Genomic DNA, 18,405 nt, shown 5'->3' with positions numbered 1-18,405 from the left:
AAAACCTATGCCAGCAGGAGTTTTATACCTATGGCAGGACAGGTTGAATGGAAGAGGTCATAACAACTTGTTTGTGATGAGACAATGTTGTTGGCCTCACTCCCAAACTTCAACCTGGAGGACTAAGGAAACAGCAACAAGAAATACTGACTCTCTTTGGCACCCTGAAAGCTTGCAGTCTCAACAGATAAGAATGACTAGTGCCAGTGAAAGTCTTTTGGAAGTTGGCATCATGAAAGAGAGCATCCTGGACCCAAGAACATAATTTGGTACTTAGAATGATAGAATTATGTAGGAAGTGTGCAGGAAAGAATGAGTATTAAATAAGATGTAAATAAAAAAAAACAGGACATTCATTCTTGGAGTAAGCAGGTTTAGGTAGACTGGCATTGGCAGCAAGCAAACAGCCACCGTTTAATGCAGATTAATAGTCAGTCTTTTGAACATAAAATTGTTGATTAATTAATTAAATCTAATAAGCATGATAATAAATAAGCAACATAATTGAGTAATACTAACATTTAGAAAATATGTATAGACATTCAACTATAACAGAGTTACAAGAGAGAAAGGGTGTTATTATAAGTCACTTGTTTTGTTTTTAACAGCATTGTTGCTCATGTGTGGAAGCACATTATGCTAATATAATAATAATAATAAACAGACAAATGACTTACAACTATAATGAAGTATGTTGTCCAAAACAAAAACACTGTTATGCTTATAAATCATTGTTTACCAGTTTACTATTAATGGCATTATTGATTAATTAAACTTACAAGTATAGTTACATTGGTGCTCTGTTTTCATTATCAAAATTATTAGTGTTTGAGTATATTTTATGTTTCATACGTATTCTACCATAATACTTCTCGTTCATCTTGTATACTAAGCATTCAGTATATTTTATTGAAGCAATGCAGCCACTAAAACATACCCCCTTGGTGTATGCTTGGTGTAAAATTTTGGTGGTGTGTGTTTTTGTTTTTGTTGTTTTTTATATATACAACAAGCAACCTTTCTTAAGTAATGGCCATTATACAAATCAAAACATCATATTTTTCATATAAAGGACATTTTGTGTGTAATTATTGTACAAACTTTTTAAAAGGTTTCTGTTACCAAGAGGGGAAAAAAATCTGACATTGTTTGAATGCTGTCTGACAAACCTTAGAACACAGCCCTAGTATATACACTCATATATGTATATATCTTTACATAAGTATACATAATTTTGTAAACATTCAGTGACTATTTTGTATGCAAATGTAAACAGAAATTTTTTGACTGAAATTATGAAGAAAAGAACAGTTTACAGTGGAATAATTGTTTCAACAGTTATAGCTAGTCTTTAAGTTTGAACACAAGCCATGAATGATCATAGGTGTTCTTTGTATTTGATGTATAGTAGTTCTCAAGTATATTTTCTGACACACCCACAGATTGCCCTGTACACCAAGCTCTTTTAAAATAATTTAAGAAATATTACATAAGGAACAAACCTAATGAGTAATTGTGATTTGTGTGCAGCAATTGTTGAACTCCAAATTTTTTTGCAACATAATCCAATGAAACAAAAGCAAGAACTTCTGTCTTCTTTTTTTTTTATATTCTTCCAAAAATGTTGTCAAGTCTTCATCAGACTGACTAATAACAGATTTTCTTTTTAACCCTTAAATGTTTGAGGTGGGTCACAAATGAACCTTGTACCTACTTTATTGGTTTATAATTGATGATCGTATTTCTTTTGTCCAAACTTTTTTGATTCCTTAATCAAACTTTCTTGATGAGTACATCACATTAATTTGGTCAAAACACACACAAAAAAAACTTTATTGTGTAGTAATTTTGAATGAAAGAACATGGGTCACTAGTGCCTCAGATCATATGTATGGTGTAATTTGTGTTAATTTTATCTGAAAAGGTGTGGCATAGAAAAGTGCCATGAATAACACAGTGAGGGCACATCAAAGAACACTGGTACTACTTCAAAATGCAAAAAAAGTGATGGGTGTGCCCTACCTGTTAAAAACAGGAAAACTAGTATATTGTGCAAAATACACCAGACTCATACAACAAAAAATAACTGTTTATGCTCTAACTGAAATTTATAGGTATCGTATCTGAGGGATTAAAGTGTGTGTTTTCTCTGATGAAACAATATTTCTGGACATTTTTGATGTTGTGTTTATTGTGACCATCCTGCTTGTATTGTGTTAGATTTAATAAAAGAAATTTACACATGAATGTGGTCTGAATCCTTTTTTTACTTTGTCAGGTCACTTGTGACTGAAATTATGCATTAATGTAATTAAATACTTCATACATTTATAGTTTAATGTTTACATTAAGCATTGTTCTATTTATGTTATTTGTAATTAGAGACCTAGTCTGCATTTTGTAGAGTTTTATAAGGAAAATACAAATGAATTAACTGGAGAAAGAAATTGAACAAAATTTTTCTAGTGATTTTAAAAATTCATTGCTAATTTTTTAATAAATTGTTTATTTTTATCAAAGGGTGGTCCAGGAGCTTCTTCGTGTGGTTACGGAAACTTCATGGAACTGGGACCTCTAGATGTGAACTTAAAACCTCGTAACACGACATGGGTAATCTGTATTTCATCTTATATAAGCAAAAGTCACTTCTTTTTGTTTTTCTAAATGGTAAACCAGATTTTTGTAAGTCTGTAAACCAAGCCTTGTTCAACATTATGCTCATGCATTCGTTTAAATCGGCCGTAAGTTGATAAAACATTTCTGAATTTTGATATTGCGTCTCTTTGCTTGGATTATTTTATCTACTGAAATTTGAAACATAAAAAACTGAAGAAGCAGACGTGTTTACTGTAAAGCATTTACGTTAAGAGCTAAAGTGGATGTTTGACAACACTTTTTATGTAGGGTATATAAAAATGAAATTTTGTGATCATTAAATTAAATCAGGTGCTCAGTTTTTGTACTTGTTAAATTTACAAGAGTATTTGATTATTGCTATATACTTAACTGTTCAAATTAATCACGTGAAAGACAGAGAACAAATACTTTTCATTCCATGTCCTTACATGTCTCCTGAAATGTACTCTTTTGAGTTTTGGCAAAAACAATGAGATTTCTCCTACACATAAATGAAGTCTTTATGCTTAGAAAGCACTCTCTTTCACATATAGTAATGTCTTTTAGTTGGTTTTTTTCCTCAAACTTTTATTTCCTACTGTTTCCAATTCTGTATGGATTTTTATTTACACACTATCATTTATACATTTCTTTTTTTTGATATTTCTGCTTGAAGTTTAGTTATCTTTAAAGTTGTATTTCTAGCTCATACCTATATTAGTTGTCAATTTTGAGGTTTAGAAACGAAATTTGATACCTTCAACTCTTACCTTCTTGTAGTGGTACACCATTTTATTAGTGTTTTACCATTTTGTTCAAAATGAATGCAGCTTACTCATTTTGAGACTGGTTGCCTCTCCCTATGTTTTCTTCAGAATTGTGTGGACTGTCCTACTTGGTTACATGTACCAATTTTCCACTTCTTTATCTAAATAGACAATTGTTTAATTTCGTCAAATTTGAAGCCTGAAATTAATTGGACTCGGTGATTTTTGGTTGCTGCTATTTTACTCGGGTTTGATTCTTAAGTCTTCCAAGTACTGTTTCTGACCACATCAGTACAATTTTTCATATTTCATTTGCATAACTTTTAGAACCTAAATGAATATCAAAACTTTTTTTAGGGAGAAGTTTGTATATTATCAGTTATTTTCTCTACCCTAACACTAGCTGTAGTTGAATCATCAATGTATAGTGAAATAAAATAAACATACCCTTTTCTTCTTTTTCAATATATAATTTGTTGCAACATCTTGAGGTGGTGATATTCATAATTTTAATTGTTTACTTATTCACACATATAGTTTAATTTTATAGTTTTATTTCCTGGCTTGTGCAACATACAGTTTATTCAACCCTGAAAAGCAACACATCAGTGAGAAGACATTAGGAAATTCCCATGTTCTCACCTGCTGCATGCATGAAGTTCTGCACTTTGTTTGCCTAGTGAACTAAGCCTTGTTAACATTTTTATAATTTCTTCTGTGAAAAAAAAAATTATGCACCTTTCAAATATGCATTTTAAAACATAAGTAATACATGAATCAATAAAATGGAATGTCCAAAAACAATTAATTTAACTGTCTTTTTAACTAAGCTATAATAGATTAAAAAATTGTTAAAACCTGTGAGTGTCAACTCTGCTTACCAACATGCACAAAATCGAGACTCTTATTCTTACATTTCATGCCACCAATTTTAAAAGAACTATTGCAAGCGTAAAATTGAAAGCAAACTCTTTCTATTGCTTATAAATATTTATATCAAGTAAGATGACATGGTTTTGAAAACTGCCTTGAAAGCTAAGGATTTTGTGAATTTGGAAAATTTATTGATATCTCACTAAAAGGCGAAGCTAGGACATTGAAACTGTATGTTTGGACCTTGAAATTATCTGTACATTGTGTCTAAATAAGTTACATAGTATAGATGATATGCTAAAAGGGGAGAATTAACAAAAACCTCATCTCAAGTGACAATAAAAATGAAGATAGATAATTTTTTTAACATTCTCTCTTGAAATTATAAAATTAAAATTTAGATAATATAAAAAATTTGAATTATAAAGAACATTATTCTTATGCTAGTTCTATTGGCATACATTAATGATAAGGTTATTTAATTAAATTTTGAATGTAATTCTGTAAACTGCTGTGACATGTGCAGAAAAGCCATACCCATACTTAAAGGTTTAAATAATGGCCAACTTTGTGTTCTTGGGAAAACAACTGCAATCTTCCTAGTGACTTAAACTACATTAATTTAATTAATGTAATGTAATTAGTGTAATTTCTTATCAAGATTTCTGTTATCAAAAATGGGAATTATATAAATTTTATTATCATGCTAGAAAATACATGAATGATAACTTGCTATTACCATTAGACTTGAGGTAGGTAAGACAAAATTGTAATAATTTACAAAATGTTTAAGCTCACTTTATTTACTCCTGGATAGAAATACAGACATTCCTCCTTAGTATTTCCTATAGAAACTTCTTCCTTGTCTACTAAGATATTTTTTAGGGCTGTTTTGACTTTTTTTTTTTTATCTACATAAGGCATTTTAGTGTGGGATTTAATTATAGCCATTACATACAGGTTGACTACAAAGTTTCACTGTTTGGGGCATCCTTTATCACAAATGGTATATCATAAGAAGGTGGAATTGCACAGGATGTTAAGGGTATCGTGAAGATGTAAAGGACACACGTGGCCGACAGGGATGCCATAATGGCCTAACGTCTGATCAGTTACAGCATCCAGAGTGCAATGCATCTGTATGACACAATAGCAACAACACACATCTTATCTGGTATGCTATTAGATGTTTTTATCCTTCACATGGTACATGCATTAACTTCAGGTTCCCCCACTACCAAAAATTGGGTGGTATTAGGTCTGGTGAATGAGGTGTCCATTCATAGGGAAAGTGACCTGCAAGACTTGTTGAAACTTCCAGAAAGGGTAAAGTGTGCTTCTTCAGTCCATAAGATAATGGCAGGCCATTGGTCATTGACTTCCAGTCTTGCCAATGAACTGTAATGCAAAGTAAACACATCAGGTTGAAGCATCTCCTTTAGTGTTTGAACATGATATAGCTTGTTAAGAAACATTTGAAAAGTTGACTAAAGAGCCTTATGAACAGTAAAAATGAGCAAATCTAGACTTTGGGCAACATACCGTGCTCTGCTGTATCTATGTGCATTTGTGCTGGTTTGTTCCTCTATGGCAAGACTGGACTTAGTGACAATTTAAGTATATGTTGGTGGTCTGCCTATATGTGGCTTGTCACAAGTGCATCCTCAATTCTTTTATGAACTTGCACATAGCAATACCAGAAGAAGGCCCTTTATGGATGTTATGCACTCCATGGTATTCCCTGGGAGCTGCCTTGGTGTTACATACTTTGTTGTAATAACATTTCACCAATTCACTTCTCTTCACACTTGTCAGTTTCATGTTTGTTGAATGAGCTGCATTGTGATTGACAAGCTCATTCATGTCCATGAGAAATATATGAAAGAAACCTGGGGACAAAATGCAAAAATTCTGATACAATAACTTATCTCTTCTCACAGAATACCTTTTCTTGACCAGCATTGCTCTCTATTGGTGAAAATTTTAAATGCATGTCACTAGCCTTCTAGATGTAAATGATCATGCAGCAGCTCTCCACCAATAGGAGCATGACACCACTCCTATTGTAACCAGCACTTTCTTCACATCTACACTCATTAGTCACTTCTCTGTTGAAGTAGTACTGTACAGACATGCTGGTTTTTGCTCGTGGATTTATCAGTACTTTCTTTTATACTATTAACTTAGCTTTTTTTTACTATTTATTTAAATCTTCTCATTTTTGTATTTTGAAAGGTTGTTTTTTTTTCCTAATTTTTTTTTTACTTTTTCAGGGGCCTTTTTGCTATTGTTCTGTGGATCCCACTCTGTGGCAATTGTTGCCTGACTAGGTATACTTTTTTTTTTTAATCTGCACTGTCCATCTTGCAACCATGCTCGATGTCAATTCCAGACGCCACCAAAAAATGGTCCAGCTAAGTAAGTCCTCACATGTGTGCTGGGTGGTTTCCCTCCTCCTACTGTGGACTGCATGACAAATGGCCACTGCCACCATGTTTTGGAATGGAGATGCACCCCAGGTTTGTGGTCCCTCTTCCTACTATCTGCTGCATGTTGGTTCCCAATGCAACTGGTGTTGGTTGTTGCCCGATGCAGCACATTTTCCCCCTTGTGTATGGTTGGATATCCTCCTCTTACCACAGACTGGAAGTACTATACCTATTGCCTTCTGATTTTTGACCAGAGATGTCATCCCGTCAGGGCTTTCCACCATCTGCAGAATGTTGGTTACTAGCATATCTGGTGTTGGTTGTTCTGGAAATGCACGCAAGTGGTGATGAATATTGGTACAGAAGCTCGTCTTCCCTACGAATTCCAGTTTTGAGGTGAAGAGGTAGGTGATCCTCTACCTACTGAGTGACTGATCTACCATTCCAGATAATGCCTAGTGTTCAATAAGGTCCAACTTCCACTACAGTCTGTCACACCCTAGCCACACGACACCCAGGAGTCCAATTCATCAGTCATACACATTCTGGGATTTCTTCATATTTTTCCACCCTTCTATGTTTGTGAAAGTGTTATAAAAGAGCAAAAAGTATACTTTGATCCGATATGATGCAGTCTCCTGTTGAGGCGTGATGTTTTCTCTTTTGGTTCCACACCTTCTGGTCTCTCTTTGAGTACTTCCTAAAGGGGGACCTTTTTTTTTTCAACCCTCTACAAGTTCAGTTAGGATTCTAGCTATTTTGTGATTGGAGGTAAGATATTGTATCGGAAGTTAGCATTTTCTTACACTGAAAATGTATTTCCAATATATACCCATTTCCACTCACTTTTCCCACCCAGCCTCCCCACTCCCAATGATATATGATGTAGATCTTCTGACTAATCTTGAAGTGATTAGTGGAGATGGGAAGAGGCCGCTGGTTATGGTAGGAGCGGTGTCATGTTCCTTTTAGTGGAGATCTTCACGTGGTTATACAGATGAGGGAGGTGGAAGGTTAGTGGCATGCATTGAAAATTTGTGCCTATAGAGAGCAGTGCTAATCGAGAAAAGCTATTTTGTAAGTGGAAGTATCTATCGGAAATATATTTTCAGTGTGGGAAAATGCTAACTTGTAGCATTTGCACATCTATGATGCCCTTGACGTTATCTCTGTGCAATTTCACCTTCTTATGTCATAGACTTAAAATAAGACCCAAAACTTGAGAGCTTTCAAATAGTTGACTATTCTTCTTCAGGAGAACAAAGAAGAATAGTCAATTATTTGAATGCCCTCGAGTTTTGGGTCTTATTTTAAGTCTATTACACTTTATTTGTGATCCTTTGTGCTGACTCTTTTATCAAAAACCTTCTTATATGTTTGTAAAACATAACACAATTAACTACAAAACTTTCTTTATAATCACTCAATGTATGATCATAAAAAAATGATGACCAAACAGTTTGTTGAATGGTGATTAGAAAAAGGTGAGAAAAATATCGGAGTTCTCTTTTTATGAAGAATGAAAGTGACAATTATATTAATTACTTCTTAACATTTTATGAAGAAAAATGTTATTTCTTGTGAAAATTTATTGTTGAAATATTTTTTGGAATGTAACTTTGAGCTATATTAGTTAGATGTTATCTTGCATTGATCCTTTTAATTTTCATTACCATTGCACAAATGCCATTAGTGTTTACCAGTTTAACAATTCTTTAACCCGAAGGAGGCCTCGGTATACAAGCCGAAATACCGTTTCACTCTAGAAACAGGCAGGAGCAGTCTGTTAAAGCCAGAACTCAACTAGATGTAACACAAGTTTAAAAGCATAAATATCTTTTCTTAAATAACCTGTTTTATAAATCAAATATGATTTTATGCAAATCTGTGAGTTTTATGTAATTCTTATTCTTTTTTTTTGTCTATAAACTTGACCCTGAGAACGAAATGATTGTTTTATAGGTTAAAAATTCAAATATCCTCTTCATTGACAATCCAGTAGGGACTGGATTTAGTTATGTAAAAAATTTATCGGCTCTTACAAAGAACAACTCCCAGATAGCTGATGACCTTGTGATCCTCATGAAACAATTCTTCCAGAAAGTACCAGAATTTCAGGTATGGTTTATTGAACTTTCCCGTGTCTTGTTTGTTTCTTCAATGCTAATGCCATGTTGTGGCTTTCAAGATATACTTGTCAAGAGCACATGCTTGTTTTGTATTTGTTCTCGTGGTAAAAGTTTAAAAAAAATCTTTTAACTCTAAAATTATTGACTTGTTTTTAATTATGATCATTACTAGTGCAGTCGATATATTGCATTATATTGAGTCATTTTAGTTTTAGCTCATTATAACACTCAATGTAAAGAATTGATTAAAAACTCAGTTAAAATTACTCATTTTTTATGTAATTAGTCGGGTTAAATACACCACTCCATGGTGTGGTATAGTTATTTACATTTTTTGTACCTCGTGTTATTAAGGACCCCTTAACCAACAAGTCATGAACTCAGGAGCAGTTTGGTGTCTTGAGGACAAAGTTTCCCCATTGAATTAAAAATATTACAGAAAATATACTTGTAGTTGTTTTTCCACTCTTTAAAAAAATTCAAGAGTTGAAATGTATTTGATAAAAAAAAAGTTTTATTTATCTAATTTTTTACACAAAATTTAACAAATTTGAAAACTCTTTATTTCAAAATAGTTTTTAGCATGTTCCCAAGAAAATCATTAGTGTTTGAAAATTTCTTAAATTTTTTCTGATCATAATATGACACTCTTAGGAAAATCATAATAGTTTCAAACAAATTAGCAGTAATTTTGTCATTGTAACTTGAATATATGTGTTGTTTTAACGATTTTTGCCCGTCACAGTTTCTCAGTCTTGGTTGTCTTGGTGTGATATATCTCAGCTTCAAAAAGTCAAAGGCTATGAAATGTCATGAAATCTCATTTTTTTTGTTTCCCTACTGCAAAGCAGTGAGATGTATTAATTTGCTCATCTGTCTACCTGTTCTAAACTTGTGGATGGAATATCTAAAGATTAGATTTTGGACCAAATTTATACAATAGGTAGTACATACAGAGATCTAGACCTGATTATCTTTTGAAAGTAATGGGTCAAAGGCCACTGATACAGAAAAACCTGTCTCAATCTTGTAGACATAATATTTGAAGATTGAAAGAATGGATTTTGATTAAACTTATACTAAAGGTATTACATCATCAAATTGGCAGGAATTTAACATGCAGTATCACATTAAAGAGGCATGAGTGTTTCATGAACACAATTTGTACTTGTTCCATGTATTGAAATGTAAAAGCAATAATGCTTCGGTTCGGCAGTGATTTGCGTAGAAGTCAGACCAAAGTAATAAAAGCTTAGTTTGATGATATGCTGATGAAAGGAAAGGTGCCTGTGAACAGTTACCACTTCTATTACGTTCCTAATTTTATTTTAAAGTTGGTGAAGAGCTTGCCTTTTAATTTTATACTTCATTTGAATTTTGATATTGACGTATAATAGCAAATACTTTTTGTGGTGTAAGATAATGTAGACTTAGTTAATTCATTATGCGCTTGACTGTATCAAGATTTGTTTTGCCTAAAAAGCCACTGTGTTAGGCATTGTTTGCATTAGGCTGTAGAGCCTGGTGGTTAGGGCACTTAAATCACAATCTATAGGTCACAAGTTTGAATCCCTGTCACTAAACATGCTCGCCCTTTCAGCCATGAGGACATTATAATATGACAATCAATCCTCTATTCAATGGTAAAGAATAGCTCAAGAGTTGATGGTGGGTGGTGTTGATTAGCTGCATACCCTCTAGTCTTACACTGCTAAATTAGGAATGGCTAGCACACATAGCCCTTGCATAGCTTCTTGTGTAATTCAAAGTAAAACGAACCATTAGGCCATATTAGCCGAACTAACTGCTAGTATGGGCAAAGAAAATCACCAAAAACAAATGTGAAAACAAATATATGAGAGAATATTAAATGGGTTTAAAAGTCATTACGTATATTAAATGAAACTTTCAGATTGGTAATAAAAAAGTAAGTTTGATAAAAAGTTTTTGTTGTATGGCAGATATTGTAAATGTAGTGAAATTGCATTCCTTGTTTTTAAAATCAAATAAACCAAATTACAGTTTTATGAAATAAAACTTTATACGAAACATTTAAAAGAATCTTCTTAAAAATCAATTACTAAAATCAATGGGTTTTTAATGGTTTCTTAAGAAAAATCTTCTCTCACTGAAATTTTTTCAAAACCTGAAATCTGTGAATTCATACAAGTATCGATAAAGATAAGTTATGTTATTTGTAGAATATACATAATCTGTAGAAATGAAGTTTCAAGTTAGTTCATCCAATTTGTTTTTTTAACAATGCAGTATAATAAACCATATACAACTACAAACCAAGTTTGATGGAGCCAGTGGTGTGCAGAGGTTCTATGATGCCCTGGGGCCTTGTACCTAAGACCTTGGGAAGGCTGGAAAGGGTTGTACTATACGATTCGACTCTTTACGTTGGATGCCCTCCCGATATGGATGCCTGGGGCCCCGGCACCTTCCCCCCCCCCCTCGCACGCTACTGGATGGAGCATTTATTTGAAGTACTTTATAGTTAGTAAAGATGAAAATTTGGATTCACTGGACCCAATTTCCAGTAGTCTGCTACAGAAAAACTAAGTGATCATAATTTAATATACTACCAGAAATGAGCAAATTCACAATACGGTATCTTAAACACAAAACTTGTGTTTATCTGTCACTGTGCGGTGTAGTATTTCAGCATAACTAAATACTTGGTAAATGACTGACATTCTAGACTTCTGATTTCAGAAATCTCCTTTGTACATCTTCTCAGAGTCTTATGGTGGAAAAATGGCTGCATCTTTTGCCTTAGCACTCTACAAGGTAAATAGTGTTAATAATTTATCATACTCTATGAGTTGACAAATGATTTATCGTTTATTAAAAGATATTTTAGAATACTTTTTTAATCTTGTTGAAATCCGGGACTTTATTATGTAAATTGAGATTCATTTGTGTGATCTGTATATCTTTCAGTATTTAACATTGTTATTAGTTGATACAAGACATTTTTATTTTTTAATCTTATTCACATTTTATGCAAGATGAAAGTCCTTCTAGAACTACAAATGAAACAATTAAAGGAAGCTACATAGTTCGTATTTTAAACTTTATCTAGCCAGTACTGTATATATATTATTTACTACAAGCAAAAGTACCCGTCCCCAGTGACTGGAAAATTTAATCTAATCTATCAATTTAAGTTATTTCAGGAACTTAGAAAAGGTTAATTGTGTTGCACTCTTGTGGTTTCACTCAGGGCCAAAGCTCTGAGCTTCTTATACAACCCACTGTGAAAAGTAATTGTTGAGCATTTCAGTCATGCTAAGAACTACTCAACAATAACATACGGTAAATCTACATTTTAATTCTTTAAGTTACGTTACGTTATACATGCCTCCCGTCATTTCAAAAGTGGATGTTAAGCTTTGCCTGCATACTCAGCTTTTCAAACAGGAGACAGACAACTGCTCGGACAGACACCACGGTTTGCAGTATGTATAAGATTAACAGTACATGTACATTTAAATGGCTCTTCTACTTAAATGTTGTAAAAATGTATATGAAGTCAAATTTAACAGAACACATACGTAGGAGTGTGGCTTAACATTTTTTAAAGTTTGAGAATAAGTTAGCACTAGATTTTAAGCTATTTATATACACTTGTAAAAACTTATGGCATTCGGAGTATAATTATGTAAAAAAAATTTATTACAACTTCTGAAAAATTAATAGGTGTTACAAAATAACACTTTCTAAAGCATTATTATTATTTTGTGAGATACTGTATGAAGCAAGTTTGATGTGATTGAGAATGAATAATGCCAGTGTTATATACAACTAGATATTTCTAAAGCATTAGGGTTGTGAATATCAATAGATTAGTGAATATGAATGCTAATAAACAGCTGTAACTATGTAAACTTTAACACATACAATACATTGTCCTTCTAGGCAGTGAAGTCTGGAAAGATATCTTGTAATTTTCAAGGAGTTACGTTTGGTGATTCTTGGATTTCTCCTATTGATTCTGTAGCAACCTGGGGTTCATATTTGTACACTGTGGTAGGTGCTTTTGCATTTTTGAACATATGGAATGTAGTGTTTATTTGGTTGTCCTAACTTTTCTAAATATAAATTTGAGAATAGCAAAGAGACACTTCACTGTACTCTAAATACTATATATATGCATAGCCTTTGCCTTTTTTTTTTTCTTTCTCAAAAATCATACTTTATTTTATTTGTGATAACTCGTAAAACCCAACAGTTACATCTAAAACCTAAGTTGAAACATAAAAAAAAACAGATATTCCGAAGGCTGTTATTTTAGTTTGAGATTTTTTGTTAGCTAAATCATTTTAACTAAATGTTTTGCTACATGACTACTTTTCTACATTGCTTAGCTCTTTGTTTGTGTAAGCAAATACATGTAAAAATTTTGATTAGCATCAGGAACAAAAACATTTTATAGTTTATCTAAAAAGTATTCAATTTTTTCATTAACAATAGCAGCAGAGAAAGATGATACAAAATTGATATTGAATACAACTAATCATTGTTGTGTTATATTGTGCATAGTGATGTGCAGTAGCTTTTTGATATAAAGTATTATTCCTTGTTTAGAAAACAAGTTTGGCCAAAATTGAGTAATGTACACATCAATGACACTAAGTTTAATGGAGATCATATTAGAAACTGAAGGGAGTTTTATGATTGCATTACAGCATCAGATTTTATATAAATTCAAAATAAGTAATGATTGGATGAGAGAATACACTGGATAACTTTGTAACTTGTGGGAAAAATTTTTTTTAGTAAATTACGTAAGTTGCTGTATAAGTTAATGTTAGATAACCAGAATAAAAAACAAACATTTATCTTTTTTTTTTTTCTGTTTGATTTTAGAACTTTGGTACAAACAACTTGAATATATTTGTAATATTTGTACTTAAGTTAAAGAAATTTGGTTGTTTGTACTATGAACAAAAACCTCAAGTCTTTTCATATATCAATAAGAATGATATCATGAACATAGAAAAAAGGGCATGTACCTGTATTTTGGTAAAAGAGACAATTAAATTGTCTAGTTACCACAGGAGTACTTGCAATAAATGGTACTGAAACTATGTTGACTACATATGTGTGTATATATATATATATACTAGCAAAAGTACACCAGTTTGCTTGAGTTATTCGATTGATAGTGTATGTATTCTGAACCCATTTTGGCATAAAAGTGTAACCTATATACTTTTGTAGCTAGGCAACATGACATAAAAACCATTGTTTGAACACATTGTTGCCAAAACACACGGGCTTTTCTATATATTAGAAGTCATTATATAAGGAACCTCTTCTTTTTTATGTGGGTTTTTGCTAGCTTGCCTGATTAAAAAAGATGCACATGCGTGCACGCAGGTGGATAAGGTAACTGATACCCAGATGCACACCCTCATGGTCCACTTAGTATGTATGCAAAATTTCAAGTTTCTCTGTTCTTTCCTCTTGGAGCTATGGCAGTCACAAACAGACCTACCTTTTTATTATTATAAGAAGATATATATAAAGGCTTATAGCTAAAGACAAAAATACAAAGCCCTAATTTTAAAATGTTAGGGCAATTTTTAGAATGTAGTAGCAAATTTTTCTATTTTAATTACAGTTTGTTTGTTTTTGTGTATGTCAAGAAAAAAAAATGGTTGTAATGTGTTTGTATAATAGTTTTAATATCACTGCTAAAGATTTTTCTTTTCATATAACACAAAGTAATTGCTGTGTAGAAAAAGGACACTTAGATACGTTTTTATATTATTTTCTCAGTCTATGGTGGACAAGCAAGGACTAGAAGTGATTAATGCAAGTGTACAAGATATCCGTCAGTCCATGGCCAAAGGTCAGTATGTGAATGCAACAGAGTTATGGTCAAGAACTGAAGATATTGTGGAAAAGGTAAATTTCTATTAGTAAATCAAAAGTAAATTGTGTTTGAGAAGGTTTTTGATGGGGGAGGGGTGGACTTAAACTACAAAGCAAATTTTAATTTGTAGTACTTTTATTAATCATTGGGATGCTTTTACTTTAATTTTACATTTAGAAAGTAACACATTGCTTAATTTTATGAAATATTAACTATTTTAACTCAGCATGTGCAGAACAGCATATTTCACTCCCATTAGTTAGTAGACCACGCTTTCGTATTAGCTAGTAATCAGGAATAGAAATAATGAAATAAAATTACATTCACTTGAGGGAAAGCTATCAGGAAGATTACATTTGCTCATGTAAATTTGCATTTCCTCATGAACTGTTTTTTATTTAATTCATTCAATAAGTTTATTTTCATTGATCATAACTAAAGGAATATGGATGGACCATGCATTCCTGATCAGGAAAGCCGACTAAAAAGATGAAATTCCTCAAGCAAAATTAAATTCCTCTGGAATATAATATTTCAATCCCTGCTGGTAATCCTTATTTGTTAAAATTTTAAAACTACTAGTATTATATAAAAGACAGTATGAAACTCATTGGGCTTAAATGTTAATTGTGATAATGAAGTTTTTTGTATACCCATTATATAATGCATTATATACACAACTTTTATTTTGTTAAAAAAAAATTGCCACACATTCCAAGACAAGTAATCTTTACTACATATTTATGTGGGAAGTACCAATTAATGACATGCTTATGTGATGAACTGGATGGCTTCAAATAGTAATGCCTGGAGCCTAAATTAGTGCAAGTTAAAATACAAACTGATATTAATCACAAATTTTAATTATTGAACTCGATAAAGACTTAAACAGCAAAAAGTAAAATATTGATAAAAAAAAGATTAATGTTAACTGGTGCTTTATTAAAATGTGCTTTGCTACAATATTATATCAGTAATCAATCGAGACAGTGAATTCTCATGTTTAACGGCTACCTGTTAAGAAACTACAGGTTGCGATAGAAACTGATTTTATGAGGTAAGAAGTGAGAGTTTGTTAATCAGTGGTGAAGTGTTTTGTCATACATGTGAAATAACAAATACAATATTTCCCAAAATGGCAAGAGAGCTAAATATCTAAGCAAGAACAAAAAGCCACTTTGTTTAAGAAACAAAGAGGAAGACTTATTAGATAGATTGCTATGCTAAGTACATCTTATCATCTTTGTATTGGATTTAATTTTGTGCTCCACATATTTGAAACAATGAAATTATCTTTAAAATTAGTTTACTCTGTGTTTGTCCTGTGAGTTAAGTTGTATCAATTCAAAAATTTAAAACCTTGCAAAATTTAATTTTGCACTTCTCATATATATATGTTAAAAAACACATTGGATTGCATTTTTTTATATAACTTTTTGTTTTAGTGTAATTAACAATGTATGTCACTTTTCAGTACACCAATGGCATTGACTGGTATAACATATTATCCAATGTGGGTGAACAACCAAAACCTATGGTGGGAAGTCTTCCTCCTAACCATATACTGCGTAAGTATAAAAAGCGGACTGCACTACTATCTAATGTAATGTTAACTAGATACATATAACCTATATAACAGCCAATGTGTGTCATGTTGATTTCTCGAAATAGGAGTTGTAAAAGCCAAAATGCATTTATCCAAATAGAATAGTTTGATTACTGCCTCCCCATTACAATTTTATTGATGGGTGTGAAAAGGGGACGTGAGGGGTGGTTGTGTCATGAAGCCTTATAAGTGTAGTAAGTGTTGGTATAATAAGCCTAAAGTAAAGGCATAGTGTGGGATCACCTAGCTTAGAGCCAAGTGCATAAAATTTATCATGAAAGTAAAAAATATCTGTTCAATTTTAAACTGAAATCGTTTTTTAATTAAGCTATTTTCTAGTAAATCACCACTGTTTTTAATAAAAAAACAAACGTCTTTAATCAACGGAGACTCTAAATTAAGAAATCAACAAATATTTTTCCAGTTTTCTTGTCTATATATTTCATTTTATACTTTCAGTACATAGACCAACAACAATATCAGGTCATGCTTTTGTTGCTAAGCAACATGACATAAAAACCATTGTTGGAACATAGTGTTACCAAGATGCACTGGCTTTTCTATATATTAGAAGTTGTTAATCTAACTGATTTTTACTAATAATTATTCTATGAGTATGCCACAAATTAATTTCATGAATGATCTTAATTTTGATTGTCCCACAAAGGAATTTACCAACAGTTGACTGCCTCGACTGCACTTTTTTTGCAGCTTTGTTGGTCAAGCTTGATTTCAAAAAAATTATTTATTTCAGTTATCCATGAAATGTGAGGTTAGGGTATACTATGGAGTGGGAGGGTAGTTCTTGCCCCATCATTTTTGACAGACTATACACTAGTAATTAACATAAAGTTGATTAAATGTACAGTTGACACGATTCCCTGAAAATAGTACAAGAATATATAATTTTGTTCTCCTTGGCCTGAAAAGGCCCTTAAATTTCATTTTAATGCTGTAAAACTGTGAAAACTCCAGGAATAAAAAAAAAAAGATAAAACTGTGGCAGCAACGAGTGAATAATTTATGAATAAGAAGCGGTTTTTCACACATTATATTAGCATTCTATCTGCCCCCATTGAATATGTATTACCTGCTGTAGAATTAAAAAGTTAGATTGAAGAAAATTGGTTTGTTTGAGGAAAAATGAACATAATTTTTAATAGTTAAATTCAAACCAAACATAGTTATTTTGGCTTCATTTTTCAAATTCTGGTCAGATTGAAAGCTTCCATGGTCTCTCTGATTCTCTATGTAATGTGATTTTTTTTTCAATAGTCAGAACTTGTTTTAGTTGAATAGTTGTTTTTGTTTTTAATTGTTATTTTAATATAAAATAACATTGTAAGTTTCATTATCTTACTTTTTGTAATGGTTAATAAAAATTTAAAAATGAAATGTATCGAGTAAATGTGAATCAGTTATAGAGTCTGTTGGATACCAAGCCCTGTATCTGATACCAAGAATACTTTCTCTGCTAGGTTAGGCCTCACAAGCCTTCAGTTGTTAATATGAAGACTTATTTCTGACCTTGGACTATAGGTTTGAATTTCTAACTGGTAGCTAACCTTTCTTACTGGTCATTCTAACGATTACTTGATATATGTTGTTTTTAGCTGTAAGAAGACTGCAGTTATTTATTTATGTATTTAATTATTTGTCATTAGAAATCAAATTATAAAATACTATTATTTTAACCTTTAACAATCAGGCTAATGTCACCACTTAAACTACCCCCCTTAAAGTTTTTTTAAGCTATTATTGCGTGTTTTATTAATTTTTTAAACACTGTAGGAGGAGAATGAACTCATTTGCTATCAGTGGTTATTTTGATTAACACTTGTGCTTCATAATACCTTTAATACATAGTTTTATGATAATCTCACTTAAGGATGAAACAGAAAACGTTTGGAAGACATACAGTATTTTCAATGTAAAATAATTATATAAAAAGTTCAAATAAAAAGATTAACTACATGCTGTGGTCTTTTTCTGTTTATTAACTTAACAATAGGCTAACAGAAAAAACAACTAGTAGTTGTGAATCCAGTGTTTAGTTATTGATATGATTAAAAGGCCTTGGAAAACTGCTAAAACC

The 18,405-nt window shown here is 31.9% G+C and overlaps 1 protein-coding gene across 1 annotated transcript in view; it reads left to right on the top strand.

The window, feature by feature from the left end:
- The first annotated feature begins 2,523 nt into the window (after positions 1–2,523).
- The window catches only part of LOC106471529 (retinoid-inducible serine carboxypeptidase-like), a 27,380-nt gene continuing 11,498 nt past the window's right edge, over positions 2,524–18,405 (top strand). Inside the window, exons 1-6 of the mRNA XM_013932127.2 lie at positions 2,524–2,610; positions 8,648–8,803; positions 11,536–11,610; positions 12,742–12,852; positions 14,608–14,736; positions 16,179–16,272. Of these exons, the coding sequence (XP_013787581.1) occupies positions 2,560–2,610; positions 8,648–8,803; positions 11,536–11,610; positions 12,742–12,852; positions 14,608–14,736; positions 16,179–16,272 (616 nt within the window). The 5' untranslated portion in view covers positions 2,524–2,559. The remainder of the gene's footprint in view (positions 2,611–8,647; positions 8,804–11,535; positions 11,611–12,741; positions 12,853–14,607; positions 14,737–16,178; positions 16,273–18,405) is intronic.

This window comes from Limulus polyphemus, unplaced genomic scaffold (assembly GCF_000517525.1).
Source record: "Limulus polyphemus unplaced genomic scaffold, Limulus_polyphemus-2.1.2 Scaffold4681, whole genome shotgun sequence".
Taxonomy (NCBI): domain Eukaryota; kingdom Metazoa; phylum Arthropoda; class Merostomata; order Xiphosura; family Limulidae; genus Limulus; species Limulus polyphemus.
The sequence above is the reverse complement of the archived record's forward strand: the minus strand, read 5'-3'. Positions and strand labels throughout refer to the sequence as shown.